We start from the raw sequence: 20,356 nt of genomic DNA, 5'->3' as shown, positions 1-20,356 counted from the left end.
TTCAGAACAATTTCATTGATTTCAATATGAAAAGCACCATTTAGATGATAAACTTAAAGTGTTAGTTGCAGAATCATTACCTATTGTTATTAAAAGTGTAACTGATGATAGCCCCAAATCATTTGAGCCCATTTCATCAACTGCTCAGCTCAGAATCTTGCTCATATGATGCAGTAAATGATTTATGATACAAGGCATAGTGAAGGTCAGTGGATAATCTAAGGGCTACACTCAGTGTCATTTCAGAGCTGGTCTTATATTTGAATGTTTTATTCATATTGAAAATTCTCATATTCAATAACTGTTTGAGTAAAACTCTTAATCTCATCAGAGATGTTAAACCGAGAGGATAGCAATAAATTGGAAAGCCTGCATAAGGCTGGTTGGTAAGCCATTCCAACAAAATAATTGAGAAATGTTCCAAATCATAATAAAATCTGAAGACCAAACAATTTAATTTACTGATGCTATACAAAAGAAAACTTGTTTGAAAATGTACTCAGTAGTTAGTTACTTCATTCTCAGGGCAAAAGGGATTAAAGAGTATGGGAAGAATGCAGGAACTAGGCGCTGAGTTGGTTGATCAGGCATGCATGGCAGAGCAAGTTTGAAGAGCCAAGCAGCATGCTCCTTCTATTTTTCTATGTAATAACATTAAATCACAAATTATTTTCTCTTGACACTGCGGAGGGTAACACTCGAAATGGAATCTAGGTGTAAAGATCTTTACAATGCGGGGCGGCAGGGTGGCTCAGTGGAGGGGCGGCACGGTGGCTCAGTGGAGGGGCAGCACGGTGGCTCAGTGGAGGGGCAGCACGGTGGCTCAGTGGAGGGGCGGCAGGGTGGCTCAGTGGAGGGGCGGCACGGTGGCTCAATGGTTAGTACTGCTACCTCACAGCACCAGGCACCCAGGTTCAATTGGGCGACTGTCTGGGTGGAGTTTGCACATTCTCCCTGTGTCCGTGTGGGTTTCCTTCGGGTGCTCTGGTTTCCTCCCACAATGCAAAGATGTGCAGGCCAGGTGAATTGGCCATTCTAAATTGCCCATAGTGTTAGGTGCATTAATCAGAGCGAAATGGGTCTGGGTGGGTGACTGTCCGGAGGGTCGGTGTGGACTTGTTGGGCTGAAGGGCCTGTTTCCACACTGTAGGGAATCTAACCTAATACAACCCTAATCAATGAGATTCTGATATCAATGTGTTATTTTCAGACTTCAGGGATTAAAATTAACCTAGATAAAGAATTAGAAATATATGAACTAATTTAACGCAATTAATGTAATTTGAAATCCTTAAATTCAATTGCCAATCTAATACAGGTTCGATGTGAAAATAAACTGTCAGGTTAAATTATGAAAACGCCATACTATTATTCCTGGCAGGAGCAGTATAGACAAAGAAGTGGGAAGATGCTACATAATGTAAATGTTTTACTGGTGTAATCTTTAAGAAGACTGGCAATTGTGAGTTCTGAGTGTGTATGAATGTGACATCTTTTAAAAAACACACCTTACTTTATTTAAATTAAACCAGTTACAAGGTTTTATTTCACTCACCAAACAAATTTGTATAAATTACTGTTTTGATTTTAACTTTATCTGCCATAATACCATATCTGATTCCAAAAATATTCACAAAATGTAAAGTTTTACTTCTACAGAGGTGTTCCTCCAAACCTGAATTACCTGTTGAATTATTTGGTCTGCAACAATGGAAGGATTTGCAAATATTCAACTGGTTTGGCTGACTAATGAAAATACCTTCCATGACCATCAACGCCTCGGTTGAGACTTGAACCCAGAAGTTCTCTCTTGGAAGCTGGGCCACCATTCACTGTGTCAGAACACCTTGCTCCTTTCGTTAAGAAAGTTAAATTCTTCAGTGACAAAGACTCCATTCTTTAGAACTCACCCAAAATTATTATCTATTGCTTAATCCTTCAAGATTCTTCTCAAAATGTAGAGGGGATATAAGGGCCTGAAAGGGTTAGTACGATGGAGTGTCTTAAGCACCACCCACAATGATGATGTTGTATGGATTTGTTAGCAGAGCGGTTTAGGGCTTTGAAGGAGTAAAACGTAAAATCCAAGTTCTCTTCAGTCTCTGAAGTAACATTTACTGCATTAATGTAATATGTAATCAATTGCTAAAATACAATAAACTCTATCTTCTTCAGTTTAAGAGCCTCTTCTATTACAGCAGTAAGTGTATTTCTTCAAACAAATTTGACCATCCAGGCCCTGCAGAGTCCTACCCTTAAGGAAGATAACGGCAACAAACCCATCTCATGATGAGGTGCAGACTTAGTTTAGTCTCACATACAACATTAGCAATTGTGCAAATGATTTACCAAAAGGTAGCTCAGAGAAATGTTTGCAAAGCCTAACCACAGTTGATGCCTGTGGTAATAAATTCATGCATGAGCTTTTTAACTTGCTATATATTATGCACCCCAAAGGGGAAGTAGCTTCATTGTTATAGCATGAGTACCTGAACTCCATTTAAATTACAGTATGACTTTTAGCTGCTTACTTTAACAAGTGGAAAATGCCATATACCACTTTGTTTGCAGGCAATAGCTTTTTAGAAAAAAAAACAGATTAGTCTTGATGATAACAGTGGGTCACAATGGTTAAGCAAGTAATAATAAAGAATTATGATTTAATGAATTTTCATGCATCCAATTTCAATTACGTTCTACAAGAGGCTTTTGAAGTTTTTTAATTAATCTCCAAACTTGGCACTCCCTCATTGTTTATCATACTAGGGTCCAAGGACTTAGTGGTTTGAGAGTTTTTACACAACAATTGTTCAGAATTAATTACACCAGGAGCTAATAATTAATTAAGTTTGTTCAATGGATTAACTCACCGATAATTTTAGGATAATAAAATTAGGAGAGATGTAAAATGGACAACTGATCCAATATCGTTTGCTGTACATTATATCTCCAAGTCAAAGTTACACTCAGCAGGTTTTATTGTTAGTTAATTCAGTGGTCAAAGCTTCTAAAAATAACAGCAAAGGTCAAAGGTCCAGAAACTGAATTGAGACAATAATATGTGGTGGTACACGGTAAACTGACTTGATGGCCAAGTTATATCAGAAAACTAAGAGGTCAATTTCTTAATTTTACCCAGCTTCATAATACATTTCCATTAAATTCCTTGTGCTATTATAACACCTTTATATATCCATTAATTTTAAATACATTGACAGCTATATTAAAGAAACATAAAACCAGACTTAGAGAGAATCTAAGAACCACTCCAGGAGTACCAAGGAAATAAACTTCTTGAGTGGCACCAGCCAAATTATGTCATGAGGTTAATATTGGTTTCTAGTGTTCTCACATCATTGAGTTATAAAAGTAAATATGATTCAAGCACAGTTGTAATCTATTCTGTGCCTCACTTTCATCTTAAAAAGCTTAAAGCAATCTATTTATTTAATATTCACCATAATTTCTATCTTTTGTAAGCCCGTGCTATGTGGATGGAGACTTATTGCTTTCAAATTTCTCTTACATTGCCCCCAAGGTATTGACAGTGTTGAAGGAATATGGACACCAACAGGAGAAAAATGGAAAATGCATGAGATTTTGTGGGAATTGTATTAAAGGAAATAGCAGCTTATTGAGGCAATAGTAATGTATGGAACATAGCTGACAAAAGATATGTCCACTAACAGTGGGAAAGATAAAGGCAGGATGCGTAAGTAACTAGAAGAAGAATTAAGTTATTTTAATTCATTCACAGGATTAGGGCATCACTGGCTATGCATTTATTGCCCTTCCCTAGTCACCCAGAGGGCAGTTAAGAGTCAACCATGTCGGTCTGGAGTTACATGTAGGCCAGACCAGGTATGGATGGCAGTTTCCTTCTCTAAAGGATACTAATGAAACAGATAGGTTTTTCTGACAATCGGCAATGGTTTCATGGTCATCATTAGACTCTGATTTCCAGATTTCTTCTGATCAAATTCAATTTCCAGCATCTGCTGTGGTGGGATTTGAACCTGGGCCCCCAGATCATTACTTGAGCCTCTGGATTAACAGTGCAGTGATAATATCTCCAGGCTGTTGCCTCTCCTTAAGAGGGATTGTGTGACTGGAGGAAATTAGAAAGAAAGAAGGGGCTGGACCATAGACTGATTCAAATACAGGACTGAAATTTTAAATTCTAGCTATTGGCAGTCCATAAGATGAAAAGAAAGTAAGCCGTTCAGCCCCTCAAGCCTGTTCTGCCATTCAATAGCATCATGGCTGATTGAAATATTCCTCACGTCCACTTTCCTGCCTTTCCCCATAACTTTAGATTCTTGATCAGAAGGGGAATCAATCTATTTCAGCCTTAAATATACACAAGGACTATACCCCTACAGGTCTCTTTGGCAAGGAGTTCCAAACACTCACAACCCTTGAAGAGAAGAAATTTCTCCTGATCTCAGTCTTAAATTGTTTCCCTTTTATTCTGAGACTAATCGCTCTGGTCCTAGGCTCTCTCATGAGGGGAATTAATCCTCATGGGTTCAAAAATCATGGGTCGGTGTGACCGGTCTTTGATATGGGCAGTGGAATCTTAGTTGAGCTAAAGATTATGGGTGGAGTGAAGATCGCTAGGAAAGTAATGGCATAATTGAACCTGGAGATGACAGAATCATGAGTTGGGCTGTCAATGGTAGAAAGGTGGGCAGCCTTTTTGACCAATGTGATGTTAGTAGTTCAACTCAAGTTAAGTTAAATATCAAAAGAATAGAAAGCCATGAGTAACTTTTTAAAAATTGATTGAGTAAAGTCATAACATTATATAAAAAAAAGAGGAGTATGAATGGCTATTTGGCTCTTACTTAACATTTAACAGGATAATGATTGATTTAATTGAAGTCTTATAGGGAGGCAATGGCCTAGTAGTATTATCACTGTACTAGTAATCCAAATTGTAGCCTTAAGTATTCCTTTCTTCCCGGCCTCTAAAACCAGCAATTCTATTGTGGATCAAAAATCTGCCTAACTTAGCCTCAAATTTTTGCATGGTATGGGAATTAAGGGTTATAGGGATAATGCAAGTAGAAGGAACTGTGACGATGGATCGATCAGCCATGGTCTTAATGAATGGCAGAGCAGGCTTGACAGGCCAAATGGCCTACTGCTTCCATTACTACGAAACTATGAAATATATTCAACTACCCCAGACTCTACTCCTCTCTAAGGAAGAGAATTCCAAAGATTAAGGATTCTACAAAGATGTTCCTCCTCAATGTCAGAGCATGGACTACAGGAGTTGGGAGGTCATGTTGTGGCTATACAGGATATTGGTTAGGCCACTGTTGGAATATTGCGTGCAATTCTACTGGAAGGATGTTGTGAAACTTGAAAGGGTTCAGAAAAGATTTACAAGGATGTTGCCAGGGTTGGGGGATTTGAGCTACGGGCAGAGGCTGAATAGGCTGGGGCTGTTTTCCCTGCAGCGTCAGAGGCTGAGGGGTGGCCTTATAGAGGTTTACAAAATTATGTGGGGCATGGATAGGATAAATAGACAAAGTCTTTTCCCTGGGGCGGGGGAGTCCAGAACTAGAGGGCATAGGTTTAGGGTGAGAGGGGAAAGATATAAAAGAGACCTAAGGGATAACTTTTTCACGCAGAGGGTGGTATGTGTATGGAATGAGCTGTCAGAGGAAGTGGTGGAGGCTAGTACAATTGCAACATTTAAAAAGCTTTTGGATGGGTATATGAATAGGAAGGGTTTTGAGGGATATGGGCCGGGTGCTGGCAAGTGGGATTAGGATATCTGCTCAGCATGGATGGGTTGGACCGAAGGGTCTGTTTCCGTGCTGTACATCTCTATGACTCTATGACTCTATCTGTGTCTTAAATGGGAGACCTCATTATTAAACAGTAGCCCTTAGTTTAAATTCCATTGTGAGAGTGGAAGTACTCTCTCAGCATGTAGCCCGCCAGGCCCTTCAAAATCGTATGTTTCCATAAGATCACTTCACATTCTTCAAAACCATAAAGAATGGAGGACCAACTTGCTCAACCTTTACTCATCAGCCAGCACCTTTATCCTAGAAAATTGGCGTAGGAAACACTCTCTAAATTGTTTCCAATTCAAGTTTGTCCCTCCTCAAGTAAGAAGACCACAATAATAGATCTCACAACTTATTCACATGCTACTCAGTCTGATGCAAGGATTTAATAAGCCTATTTTCTGAGCTTGGTCATATCACAATTAGTTAAATAACATGGTGTCCACAACACACATGGCAAATTTAAAGCGGATGCTTGATTAATACAAAGCATCCAGCATAAAACTGTTATCTCAAATAATTCATTGAAATTAGGAGACATTTTTACATAAAAATGTCTCATTATAAATGTATTTTGTACAGCACGTTGAATAAATTTACATTTTTAAAAAGTTCATTCACTGGATGAGGGCATCACTGATCAGGCCAGCAGTTATTGCCCATGCCTCATTGCCCAGAGAGCGGGGAAGGGTCAACCACATTGCTATGGGTCTGGAATCACATGTAGGCCAGACCAGGTAAGGATGGTCATTTCCTTCCCTGAAGGACATTAGTGAACCAGATTGTTGGGTTTTTCCAACAATCAACAATGGATTCATGGTCATTATTAGACTCTTAATTCCAGACTTTTATTCAAATTTCACCACTTGCCATGGCAAGATTCAAACTTGTGTCTCCAGAATATTACCTAGGATTCTGGATTGATAGTCCAGTGATAATACCACCAGGCCATTGCCTTCCCATAAGACTACAATCAAATCAACCATTATCCTATTAAATGCAAAGTAGGGTCGTGGAGCCAAATGACCTGCTACTCCTCCTCCTATTTTTTATAATGTTACGATTTTATTTGCTTATTTTTTAAAATTGCTCTTGGCTTTCTGTTCTCTTGATATTTACTTTAACTTGAGTTGAACTTCTAACATCCCATTAATCAAAATGGCTACCTGCCTGTCTACCATTGACAGCCCAGCTCATAATTCTGTCACCTCCAGGTTCAATATTTGGTAAATATAATATTGGCCTGCAAAATGGAAATAGCAAGTCCAAATTATCTCAAAGAAGGCCTCTGCTTCAGAGCCTTTGATCAACAAACTTGGATGTTTTTTACTTCAATCTATAATGTTTTTTGCCCATTGCTTCCAACTAAACTGTTCCATTACTTTGCTTAAATTGTTCTTCAAGATTTTGCCTGTCTGAAACTAGTTATCTCCAAAGGCATCCTCTCACAGCTTACATTAATCTCCAACTTATATTTTATATAACTGTCACTGTTTTCGTTACCCATTCTGCTGGTCTTTGAGAAATCTGGCATGGGAATTTTATTAGCATTGCAAACAAACTCTGATATTGCAATAAAGGTCTTCTAAATCCTATTCATGCTTGTCTCATGATTGTACGCCATTTTGCTGTTTTGATCACTTTAACTGACTGTTCATGTGAAAAAGGCAAACTTTGCAAGGGATACATTATTCTACAATTATTTGTTGACAAGTGATTATGCCTTCCAAATTATTTCCACAGTTTGAATTTGTTGATCAGATCTTGCAATCATTGTACGCTAATATGGATTGGGGCAAGATTTTAACCCAAACCAACTACACCCCATCCCAAGAGGTTCAGAAACAGAGGCAAAGCAGGAGTTAAAAATAGTCTCAACAAGATGCCTGTAGAACAGCTCCATAAAGGATTCCTATTCAGTTGGCCAAAAAACAAATTAAATGGCTATTTGCAAGAGTGAGCATTGTGGATGGTCATAACCCAATACTGAAATTTTAAATAAATGTGCTGGAAATGATTTTGAGTATTTCCAGCAATCCCTGTGCCTATAGCTGGTCATTTATCTCACTAATGCTTGTTCGGCATAAGTCTGTGGACATTTACTGCCAGACTTGCTTATAAAACAACAGAGACTGGACTTCAGGGAAGTAACTCAAAAGTTGAGAAGTGCTTCTGGGTAGCATAAAGTTGTGAAAAGTTTTATTATTTCTTAGATTTGCATCTGACATGAGCCAAACAGAGAAACTTGCCACCTGCAACATTGTCCAATTAGTTAATGGAAAATACGTCAATGTTGGCACATTTCATCCACTTCATCACGAAGATCACATTTCGTGATAAAGCTCAACTCTATTAAAAGTGAAAGAAATGGGAATCAGGCATTTATTTTAATAATTTTTTATTGTGCTAGTTTCATACCTACTGGATAAAGGTCTAACAACAAACTCCAATGATTGATGCTCATTCCAAAGATCTAAAGTATTAATATTTGGTTTCATTATAAACTAATATAATGGTAAACGTTTTTTGTAGGAAAATATATTCTGTGACACTGTTGAACTTCCAACATACCTGGTCTTTCTTTCCAAACTTGAATATTTGTTTGTAGGGCTGAAGATGTCAGTGCTACCTTTGTCACTGTGTAAAGCAAGAGAAAATAAATATCGAGAAAATCAATCACCATGAAAACGAAGCAGTATTTTTTTTCAGCACTACTAGCATGAAAATTATGAACAAAACTCAGTCAAAACTCACTAAGCACAATTTGAAGCCATGAAATTTGGAAGGCATATTGATTGGAAAGATTTTAGCGTTGATTAAATGTGATTTTTTTTCTGCTTTGCCAAAAATCGATTGTACTGTAAAAATCTCTGCTGTATGAATTGAAAGAAGGCATCTGAGAAATGATCCTACAGGGGTATATAGCATAGTAAATGTTAATATCTGTTAAGTTGAGAGAATAGAATGATTGCTATTTAGAATGGATTGCTAAATGGAGCAAAAATCCTAGCTTTAGCTAAAACCAAGTGAATGTTGCAATGAGTAGGTATTAGCAGCACTCTGCTGCTGAGACCTTCTTTTGTGCCTCTGTTAGCTCTAGTCGCGACAATAAATAAACACCTGGCAGGCTTCCCAAATTCTAACCTCTATACACGTGAGATCATCTAAAATACGTCCTAGCTTACACCTAATTCTTTTCACCCATGATCTCTGTGCTCACTGATCAATATTACCTCCTGATTAAGCAATGCCTTGTTTAAGATTCTTATTCTTGCTTTTAAATCCCTCCATGACCTCATTCTTTCCTTTCTCTGTAACAGTCTTCAACTCTGAAACCCTGCAAACTTGACATTTGAATATTCTTGAATTTACTCGCTCCATCATTGGCAGCTGTAACTTCAACTGTCTCGATCCTAACACCTAAAATCTCCTCCTTAAACCTCTGTCTCTATCTTGCTTTCACCATTTAAGGTTATCCTTAGAGCCTATATTTTGAGCAACCTTTTGGCCATTTGCACTAATAGCTCTTTGACTGGAATTGAGTAAAATGTTTAACAGTGCTTCAATTAAGAATCTTTGTTATCTTACAAGGGTAGGTAACTGATCACATATGTATATAGAGAGTGAATGCAAACCCACAACACCTACAGTCTAGAAGTATGAGGGCAGCAGACATATGGGAAAACCACCACTTGTAGGTTCCCCTCAAAGCCACTAACCCTCTTGACTTGGAACTATACCATTGTGCCTTCATTGTCACTATGTCAAAATCCCTTCCTAACAGTACTGTGGGTGTCCCTAAACCCTGAGAATTGCAGCACTTGAAGAAGGTAGCCCATCATCGCATTCTCCATGGCAGTTAGGCATGAGCAATATATGCTGGCCCAGGCAGTTACACCCACATCCCAGGAGTGAATAAAAGCATATACATGATGTACATTTCTCATCTGTGTGATGTCAGTTTCAATAAATTTGAAGTTACCCAGCTGAATCAAAAACATGGAGCTGAAACTGAAGCTGAATTGTAGCCACTAACTAAAAAGTTAACGTGTATTTTCAGAAGACAGTTTTATTATTAGTCTGTGACAACTTTTATTTTCTGTCTAATAGTTTACTTTGGGTTCGCTATCCAGACAAAATGATAGTAAAATTAATTGATGTTTACCACATTATGAACTCAAAGGGATGCTGTTGTCACAGTCAAACCACATTGTCAAATAATAATTAAGCTCATTGCCTTTATTTTAATAATTCTCTGACACTCACAAATTTGTGGCAGACAGCTATCAATGTCTACAGAATTTAGCTCACAGGTTCTGAACTTAAAAGGGCTTCAATTTCTGCATTAATGGGGGTATTTGCTGTCAGAAATTTCAGCTCAAAATCTGCATTATAGAATTAGTCTGTTCAACAAAATATGAATATTGACAATAATAAAACATGAATATTGATAAAATTACAGGTGTTTACATGACATTGCAAAGTATGGAAGTTTATGTTGATGTACAGAAAATTTAAAATCCCAAGTATGTTTCCCATATTGTTTCACTTTTAAGTGCCAGACAAATGCTTAAAATCAGTCAACGTTGTCAAATTCTTTTGCTTAGAATATTTGCATGATATCATCGCTTAAACATTCATGACTTATTGTCATAGTTAAGCAATTTTGCTTCTGCCTGTTATCACTAATGTGCTCAATACTGCACCTATGGGAGATGTGTTTGGCAGCAACACCAGCATTTTGTTGTGCCAGCGCATTTGTTCAAGTAAATTTGGCTGCTCATGTAGAATATGTCAAAATTTACTGACACCCACGATACATGTCATTCATAAGGAGATGTCTTTACCATTTCAATTAATGTGGTTATAAAGCCACAGGTGCTAAATCAACTCAAGAATTTACAGGGGTTCTAGGTACTTGAGATGTAATGGCCCTAATAAATGTGAAGAGGCAGAGATATGAAAATAAGCAATAAAACTCCAATAGCTAACAAAAATAGCAGATAATCCTGAAGAGGAAAACAGCCCATTCTCCATCCTCTGCTCCTGTGCAATTCAAGGACATCAGCTTAGATCATTAGTCAATGTCATGCAAATCCCTGTTAAAAGGAAGTTAGGTAACTGGCTTGAATTTGCTCAAATCAACAAGGAAATGTCACTTGAAAACATTATTGTGAACTTCAAATTAACATTGAGCAGAAGAAATGCAAATTCTGATTTACAGTCAGTGATCCGGATATTCTAATTCATACAACTGGTGTTTGTGACGAAAAACTCTGACCACACTGTTCTCCAATCTGATAAGAAACTGATTACAATTTGTGGTAACATTGAATATGCAGCCGAAAATGCCATGGAACCATTAGGTAGGAGGGAAGAACGTTATTGGAGGACGGTGGCGAGTGCTAGTTGGAGGATCTAAAAAAGGCACACAAAGAGAAAAGGAAGGCATCACAAGGAAACCATGTTCAGACTCACTTCAGAGGTCACTATTGTGGCTGATCTAATGGCCAGCAAATTCTGTGTTTGAAGAAATGGAAAGTGCAGACATTTCACATTTCAGAAATAGGTGGGGACATGAAACCTGCATAGAGTAGGAACTTGGCAAGTTTTAAAACTGTTTTGGACATTTCCTATGATTGAATAAGCCTCCTCTGTTCCACTAAGACTCTTTATAGCAACTTTCTCACCATCCTTGAGCGGGTCTATATTAGCCAACTGCTGAAGGCTGCCCACTCTATGATAATTTTTAAGCAATCAAGGTGTGGTCTTAATGAGCTGTTCACATGTCACAGGCAAGTTCACTCATCCACAACTTCAGCTCCTCCCAAACTCTCAAAAGTCACTTAGGGTGGGAAAGGAGGCACTAGGTTAGCACATAAGCTATTAACACTAAGTTTCTGGGTTGGCCAAATCCCTCCTAGCCTCCACTATAGATCCAAGTAGTCATAGTTCATGTGTTTGCTCATGAATCACCCAGCTCCCTTAAGCTTTAAAGGAAAAACATAAACTGCTCAATATGTTACTAGATCAGTGCAGGGACTTCAAAGTGGTATGTCACAATTCATTCTAGCAGTGGATTGCTGTGACGACATGTACTTTTACATGCATATCCAAGTTCCTTTTATCACATGGCTGACAAGAATCTCTCCAATTTGTTACCACTTGTCACATGTTGGAATTAGTCCTCAATCTGTTTGGCTGCACTGTCCTTGGTCATTGAATTCTAAGACATAACTTGAACCAGACTCAGAGGCTGCAGTGCTATCCATTGTAGCATAGCAGCTCCACCTGGAACAATATAGCTTTGCTCCAATGCACTTGAATTCAGTGCTGATATACAAATGAGAGTTTATTTAAAAAGAAAACACCCTAAAGTCCACCTGTCAAAAAGCACCAGTTGTATAAATGATCTTTATTAGGAATGGGAATATTATGCTGTTTATTATTCAGTGATGTAGGCATATAGCACAAGTAGCTAATTGTTGTCAGGCCCACTTTATTCATAACAAACAGCATGCTTCCATCATTCCAAGGAACCTCTATTTTAAAAGTGATTGAAAATGTTGAGGTGATTTCTTGCATTCAGTTATTTGCAGGAGCTTCACTCTGGCCGGTATCACAGTTGGTACTTCTACCTGTTCAGGACTTCTTTAGATCTGTATCGGCTGATCACAACTTTATTATCAAGCCCATGAGTTGGCTCTGAGCTGCTAACAAAAAGAACAGTTCTATACCTGAAACATACAAAACTAAACAAATTTACTCAAAAGTTCTGATTGCACATTGCACATATCAAAGGGGTTACAATAATACAAGTCTTCTTCTCCTGCTTCACTATTCTGATAAAACATCGGCTCTCCAGCATAATGTAACAATTCAAAACCAGACATTCACAAAACTTCCCTCGCTAATAAACAGTTCCGATTTACTTTGCTGGTTTAAAATGCCTTTGAAGCAATCTTGTAAAATAAGCAACACAGCAGGTTATAAGAGTTATACAAGCCTCTCTCAATTTGTTTTGGAGCTGCCACCTTGGCATTTAGTGTACCAGCATGACAGCAGCTTGCAATTATATAGTGCCAGTAACTAAAAGGAAGTCAAAGGCCCTTAACTGAAGAGTAATCAAAAAAAAATTAAGTCCATGCTGAAGATGGTTTAGAGTGGGATATGTCTAAAGCGTGATGAAAGAGGTGGGAGAGGGAGGTGGACAAACAAAGAGATATAGAAAAGATTAATTTGAAGCATCTGATTATATGGGGGATGATCATTGCCGCCTAGATGAAGCTTGATATGTCACAATCAACATTTATTTAAGATCAATAAAGTTCATCTCACAACACTGAGAAAGGGCTTAGTCAGAAAGGCACTAATGGCACATGTGCAATGCCCAAATCTGCAAGTTGTTTTGTTGTTGCTGTATCCAGATTTCAGTTCCAGACTGGATTCATCAGCAGAATGACTAGTACACTTTAAGAAGTGCCATTTAAATCAGATGTTATTTTCCCTCAATAGCCATTTCTGACATGTCACAGTAGAAACGTGAAGTGGTGAAATAGGCTTGGTAAGTTTTATTTTTCTGCTAATTCCTGTTCATGATCTTCATCAAACACTTCCTTACAGCTTCATGCTAAATCTGCAATAGTTAAAGATAATTGAATTTACTTTTGTTTTTGAAGAATTATTTATTCCATCAAATAAGAATAAAGTCCCAAGAGTGGTGAGGATGGAAAATAAACCTTTCATATTTCCCAGTGGTCATTATAAATGTTGTGACTGATTACCTAACTCTCATAAATTGTACTTCAATATAATCCACATCTGCCAATAACCCAATGTTAGATCTTTCACTACTGATTCCGTTCGCCACTGTAGGTTAGATACAACCCACAGATTTCATAATGTTCTTTCATTTATCTATGACCACTACAGTTACAGTTGTTGTCATGATCTTACCTTGTAGGTCTACCCAAAGTTGAAGACCGTTGTGTTGTGCTGAGATCAGTAGTGCTACTGTTGTCCCTATACAAATGAAGATTCAATAGTTATTATGGCTTATATTAATTCATTATGGAGCAATGAAACTAAGAAAACAAAAATCCAAAAATGCTAAAAGCTTTGAAAAGTTGGAAACGTCCGACATGTCAGACAGGTGTAAATCTTCATCTTCTTTATTTCATGCATTGAGGCTAATTCCTTTTGAGACTTCAGGGGTCTCTCCTGCCTATTGGAGATTCATTGACAGATTTAGACTACTTTATTTTTGGGAAAACTCCCCAAACATCATACTAATCAGGCAATGGTGAGATCACAGTGAACCTTCCCCTGAAATCAAGACCCAGAGTGCTACCTATCAAGAGTTATCAGCCAGAGGCACTTAACAATACGACTGAGGAGGCTGACACTGTTGCCTGAAGGGCACCATCTGAAGTACCAGAATCACAAAGACACGCACACCACAGGTGAATATCGTGGGGCGTGGGGGTTGTGAGGAAAGGGGTATAGAAAGGTGTGCCTCAGCCTCCAGCTTCCTGATATCCAGTCTCTCGACCAAACAATTGTTCCCTTTGATTGAGGGATCACTCCCTCTCAATGTGGAAAGTGGCTCTCCCAGTTTCACTTGCCAAGCCCACCACATGTGACAGGGCCATGAAGTGCTGGATTACTCCCGGTGGCAGTGGGATGAAGCCTTTAAGTGGTCATTAATTGACCAATAGAAGGCCTCAATTGGAGGCAGATTTGGAAGGTCAACCAAGGAAGCATGAATTATTTAATGGGTGATGCTGAAATTGAGTAGTTCCAGAAACATCTTAGTATAGGTACATGAATAGCTCATTTAGCCCTTGAGCCAGATTTTTCATGCAATGATGTATGGTTGGTCTGCGACTTAGCTCCAAGCACCTCCCTTCTCCTTATATTTCTTGAGATCTTGGGCTTTTGAACATAACTCAGATTCTTATAATGGGAGGGTTGGGGAAGTAGGGGAGGTCAACAAAGAAATGGTTCAGACCATGTGTCAGGTTGGATATTATTGCAGATTCTAGTTCTTCTGGTTAATGGCCTGATTTACCTACTTTCACTGTGCATTTGAGTTGTTTTATCTACTTTCACCTAAATGTTTGGTCACCTGAGCCTGAGCCTAACCAATAAAAAACAAGATCAAACATTCACAATCGAAGTGCTGCAATTGAAAGATATTCATGTTACAAATTTTGAAAGATTTTATATTTAACAATATTCAATTCATTTAAAAAGGAATCAATCACTCCTGTTACATTCTTTGAACAGAAGGAAAGGGTATGAAAAACAATGATAAAAATCAACAAGCAAGCATCAATTGAAGGTATGGCTAGGAATTGGTTTTCTCCATTAAATGGTTAGAAATAAGGAGGAAATCTGATTTGCAAGCAATCATCCAGTGAAATTATACTGAATCAAGTTGATTGGGAAAGCTAGGATCAATTCTGGAATTCATATTCATCACTACCACTGAAATGTTTCGTGGCCAGATACTATTCTTGGTACCGCCAGTTTTTCTACCTGTCCAGGAATTCTTCAGATCTGAATCGGCTGAGAACAACTTTGTTACGGCCAGCATTAATTACCCAAGCACTGCTGGTAAAGAGAACAATTCTGCCTTAAAATGCATTTAAAGAAAATATCTCTGTCACATTTGATGGAACGAGTTAGGCTTTTGATAAAGCATCTTGGAGAAAGTTAGGTCTGCAGATACTTGAGATCAGAGTCGAAAAGTGTGGTGCTGGCAAAGCACAGCCAGTCAGGCAGCATCCGAGGAGCAGGAGAATTGGCGTTCGGGGTATAAGCCCTTCATAAGAAATGTCCTGACATTCCTAATGAAGGGCTTATCCTCGAAACGTCAATTCTCCTGCGCCTTGGATGCTGCCTAACCTGCAGCACTTTTCCAGCACCACACTTTTCCACTTTTGATAAAGCATCACTGATGCAATACATAATGTTTTTATTGCACCATTCTTTTCATTGAAAATATCACTGACGCCCATATAAATAAAAAAAACACCTCAACACTAATTATACAAACACCATTTCACTGTATTCAGTTCAAAGAATCTAAAGTCTCTTAATGAGCATTACTCAGATGTGTAGTTTAACCCAGTGATCACAGTCACAGAAGTGTAAGGTGTTGAATTGTTTCAATTTCAACTATATACATATTGGATAGCAGGACAATCATGAATTTAGTGGGTACTGAACTGGAAAAAGTCCTGTTCAACTGCTTTCTTCTGTTCCCCTGGGACCTCAGTTCTGATCATCACTACATTGGACTCCAAATGCACATGTCAGCACAATAATTTATTCATGTCCATATGTCCACCTAACTCAAGTTTCCATACAAAATCAATGGATGCCATTCACTGAACTTTTCGATTGACAAGACCTTGCTCAAGCAAACTTGATATTTGGATCATTATTCACGCTGCTTTCTTATCATCGATGTTTTGTATTGAAGAAGAATTCAACCCTGTTTCAAAAGCTTGTACATAATAGCACTGTATTTGCAAAAACAAAAATGCTTTTTCATCTTCTCAATGGTTTTAAGTTGTATTATAGAGAAATATTGTTTACTACTTGCCAACATTTCTGAGCTGTATAGTATGAAATGTGGCATATTTTAGGAGTTAAGTATTACCATCTTCTGTCAATTTTTAACATACATATAGAAAATATAAAAACTTTTGTTTCACTTTTTGATCACTGTTTATTCATTTGCTTGGGTTTAATGGTTTTGATGGATGGTATTTACTCCAGGACATTTACCACTGTCTTCATGACAGTTGAATTTAAATTAGATTTACTACATGATAAAAGAATATTGACAAAGGGATTTCATCTACCCAGCTATTTCTACAATGTCATTTGTTGGCTTATATTTGAGATCATTATATGGTTGGTGTAGATCAGGCTCAAAAACATGTTTACTTTCCCGTCGATAATGTTGCAAAACGTACACATTTCTTTTGCTCCTATCGCTACACGTTGAAATTATTACTACAAATGTTGTCAACTTGGAATTTAATTATCCAAACCCATAATTAGACTTTCACTTCAAAGCTAGATCTTCTTTATGCTATCTTGCCAGACTAGCCACGAATGAATGCCTAATCTTAAACATGCTCTTGTATGATTATTTTCAAGCTGTATATTCCAACAGTCAAGAAAGAACATCAGCATTGTAACTCAGTTCTGGGAAATTCCTGTCTGCTACATGCTGTAAAATTTTAAAATGTGACATTTAGAAATGTGTTAACCTAACAACTTTGTTGGATTAATTTTTGCATTGCTCACTTCAAAATGGATGGAGAATGAGATATTCTGGACACAGAATGAAGTCAGCATTAATTTTGTTTGACCTTTAACCCAGTGGAGTCATAGTTTCAGTAGAAAAGATTGGACTTGTTCCAAGTTTTCATGTTGGAATGGCATATTTTAAAATTCCATGTGGGAATCTGTAGAAACTCATTCAACTTGACAAAGTGAATTCATGAGACAATAGCCCTGCTTTTAAATTAAATTCTTTGTTGTTCATTAGTTACATTGGCAAACTATATTAACATAAAACATTGATCAAACACACAAAAACAGCAATGTATTTTTTGATTCTTGAAAAATCTTTTGATAAATTCACACCTTCTTCGTCCATCTATGGTATCTGCCTTTGTTGTTGACTTCAGGCCACTCGTCTTACTTGAATCACTGTGTAAACAAGACAAACAAGGCAGACTCAGAAACTGTTGGTAGAAATATGATACAAGCAATGTACTTCATGTCATCAAGCCAAGCTAAAAGGAATTAACTCAAAAAAATGCAGAATTTAAGAAGTGCATGATCAACCGAATGACTTAAGAGGTACAGGAGAAAGTGAGGACTGCAGATGCTGGAGATCAGAGCTGAAAATGTGTTGCTGCGCTTTTCCAGCAACACATTTTCAGTGACTTAAGAGAAACAACCTATTCAACTTGATTGAGACCAGAGTGCTTTGTAATTAGCATAGTGAATACAAAATTTTGCAATGTTGTGTGTTTTACTGTGATCATGCCAAATACAGAAAAGTGCATTTTCATTAAAGGGCACTCCCTTCTGTGTTTGCTGAAATTTATTCAAGACATGAATTTACATTTTTTAAATAAAGCAACAATTTATTCTTATTTAATATATAAATTATTTTCTGCTTGTACAGAATTAAATAAAAGAATTAAATAAATGTATTGCATTATTCAATATAACCATGCCTGGTGAAGTTAGGCAAAGAAATGCTTTAAATAAGCGTACTTTATGTTTCATGGTCATGTTGAATAGTACAGTAGGCCTGAGGGGTCAAATGGCCTGCTCCTATCTCCTGTATTTCTATGATCTGTCCTCTTATCCTTATATAAGATATGCAAGGCAGAACAAATTTTAATGCAGAAGATTGTTTCTACCTGTTCAGGGCTTCATTAGATTTAACTCGGCTTAGTACACTTTTGCCATAGTTGACATCAGTTGACATTTGCCTGTTAATCAAGAATAATTTTGTTTTATTAAATGTGTATGCTTACAGAATTCAAAATAAAACACTCCCTCAACACAACAATTGAGATGGAGGAAAGGATGTTGGTGCTTGCTATGAAACAGTCAGGTAACAAATGACAGAACAGTTGGCTTTGTGGTTAGCACTGCTGCCTCTCAGAATCATGGACCCAGGTTTGATTCTAGCTTTGGGCGATTGTCTGTGTGGAGTTTGCACATTCTCCCAGTGTCTGCGTGGGTTTCCTCCGGGTGCCCCGGTTTCCTCTCACAATCCAACAGTGTGCAGGTTAGGTGAACTGGCCATGCTAAATTGCCCATAGTGTTCAGGGATGTGTAGGTTAGGTACATTAGTCAGGGGAACTGTAGACTATTAGGGTAGGGGATTGGGTCTGGGTGGGATACCCTTTGGAGGGTCAGTGTGGACTTGTTGGGCCAAATGGCCTGTTTCCACACTGTAGGAACTCTATGAACTGATAAGTAGAAAATCCACTTAAAGTAAGAAGTGATTATGAGTCCAACAATCATATTAAAGGAGCTGTGAAGAAGATGGAAATGGAAGTATTTGGTTAGGCTTGTGAGAGGTATGAAAGAAATGCATGGTAAAGGATGAAATTAAACAACATATTTCCTGCCCAATGGCAGGGTATGACAGATGTCAGAATACAGTAATTAAATTATTACATTGAGACTGGAATGGACATTGCAAACAAACACAGAATGAGTACACCAGGTGGTACTAATAAATATAGACTGGAAACTTCAGCAAGGAAGTGAGCAAATTTTGGTAGTTTGCTCATTAACTGTTAAAGCAAAGTCGAATTGATTACATTTTACTTGAAAGCCTCATGTTAACAACAACTTAAAACATCATCATGACCAAACAAAAAGAGTTGGAAAGAGATTAGCTGATTCACCACTATTCACCCAATTCAAACAATCATTAATTAAAATTCATTTCAAGCAGATTAATAAACTGACTGTGGCACATTGTGAAACAATTGTCCCTTTAACTTTCCAATTCTGATTTTAAGGATGTGGTTCAACACTCACTGTGGTTCATCTGATGGTTTGTTTTTAATCCATGCTTCATCACTCATTAAACGAGTTTTCTTTTTTGTTTCCCGTAAAACCTGGTCCCTGCCTTCATCTGAAATTGAAATTTTATGATCTGTAAACAACTGTGGTGAAAGCAATATCACAGATGAAAGTAGAAAATCTATCAGTAAGTAACAATGTAGAAATGGAAAAAGTCATTCTGCTCATTGGATGAATCCCATCTAGATCCTTTTTTACAGCAAACTACTTTTATCCCTATCTTTTTCCTGTTCTACTTTGCAATCTCTCCTCTCTTAGTCGAACAAAGGGACATAGTCATTCTGACTTTCATACACATCCCGCTTTGTCTACCTCTTAACTCCATCTCCCTGCTTTTGTACTGTCACCCTTAATATATAACTGAAATCTAGCAAGCCAAGTTTTGAAATTATCAGTTGACAGTCTCCAAACCTTCATTCTAGGAGGGTGATCCCAATTCTAGTGCATATGTTCTTCTTTGCATATGCTTTCTAACTTCACTCTTGAGTAGTCCAGTTCTAATCCTAAGGTTGATGCCTTCTTCAGAACTCTCCTACCAAATGAAATAATTTCTACCTGTCCTATCAAATCCTTAGCAATCTAAGCATTTCATCTGCATCATTCCTTCATCTTGAATTTCCAGGTGAATAGTTTGGGTAATCCATTTTCAAAACGTAATCTATTCAGCACTTGGTATCATTCCAGCAATTCTGCACTGCACCTCTTCCAAAATCAATTGCCTAAATCTTCCAACCACCATCAGATTGGCACTTGGTTCCTGCTTTTCTCAGGGACACAAGTTCCATGTTTCTGGCTGGGACTTCTATCCTTTCTTCTCCAAATTCTGAGTCAACCTGAAATGGAGCTTTTTTTTCATGAAAAGAGGATGAATATAAGCCCTAGTCCCTTCTTACAACGCTAACTGTCAT

At 37.7% G+C, this 20,356-nt stretch overlaps 1 protein-coding gene across 9 annotated transcripts in view; it reads right to left on the bottom strand.

The window, feature by feature from the left end:
* The window catches only part of scel (sciellin), a 76,681-nt gene that overhangs the window by 35,545 nt on the left and 20,780 nt on the right, over positions 1 to 20,356 (bottom strand). For 2 of the 9 annotated variants that reach the window (XM_043691424.2, XM_043691422.2), the window contains exons 3-9: positions 19,404 to 19,500; positions 18,266 to 18,337; positions 17,475 to 17,540; positions 15,348 to 15,422; positions 13,764 to 13,829; positions 12,446 to 12,544; positions 8,379 to 8,444 (exon numbers count right to left, since the gene is read on the bottom strand). In XM_043691424.2, the coding sequence (XP_043547359.1) occupies positions 8,379 to 8,444; positions 12,446 to 12,544; positions 13,764 to 13,829; positions 15,348 to 15,422; positions 17,475 to 17,540; positions 18,266 to 18,337; positions 19,404 to 19,500 (541 nt within the window). The remainder of the gene's footprint in view (positions 1 to 8,378; positions 8,445 to 12,445; positions 12,545 to 13,763; positions 13,830 to 15,347; positions 15,423 to 17,474; positions 17,541 to 18,265; positions 18,338 to 19,403; positions 19,501 to 20,356) is intronic. The other 7 variants (XM_043691425.2, XM_043691426.2, XM_043691429.2 and 4 more) reach the window with 7 other exon arrangements.

This window comes from Chiloscyllium plagiosum, unplaced genomic scaffold, assembly GCF_037043375.1.
Source record: "Chiloscyllium plagiosum isolate Xiang-an unplaced genomic scaffold, Cpla_swu_hap1 HiC_scaffold_6, whole genome shotgun sequence".
Taxonomy (NCBI): Eukaryota; Metazoa; Chordata; class Chondrichthyes; order Orectolobiformes; family Hemiscylliidae; genus Chiloscyllium; species Chiloscyllium plagiosum.
This window is presented reverse-complemented; position numbering and strand designations above follow the sequence as displayed.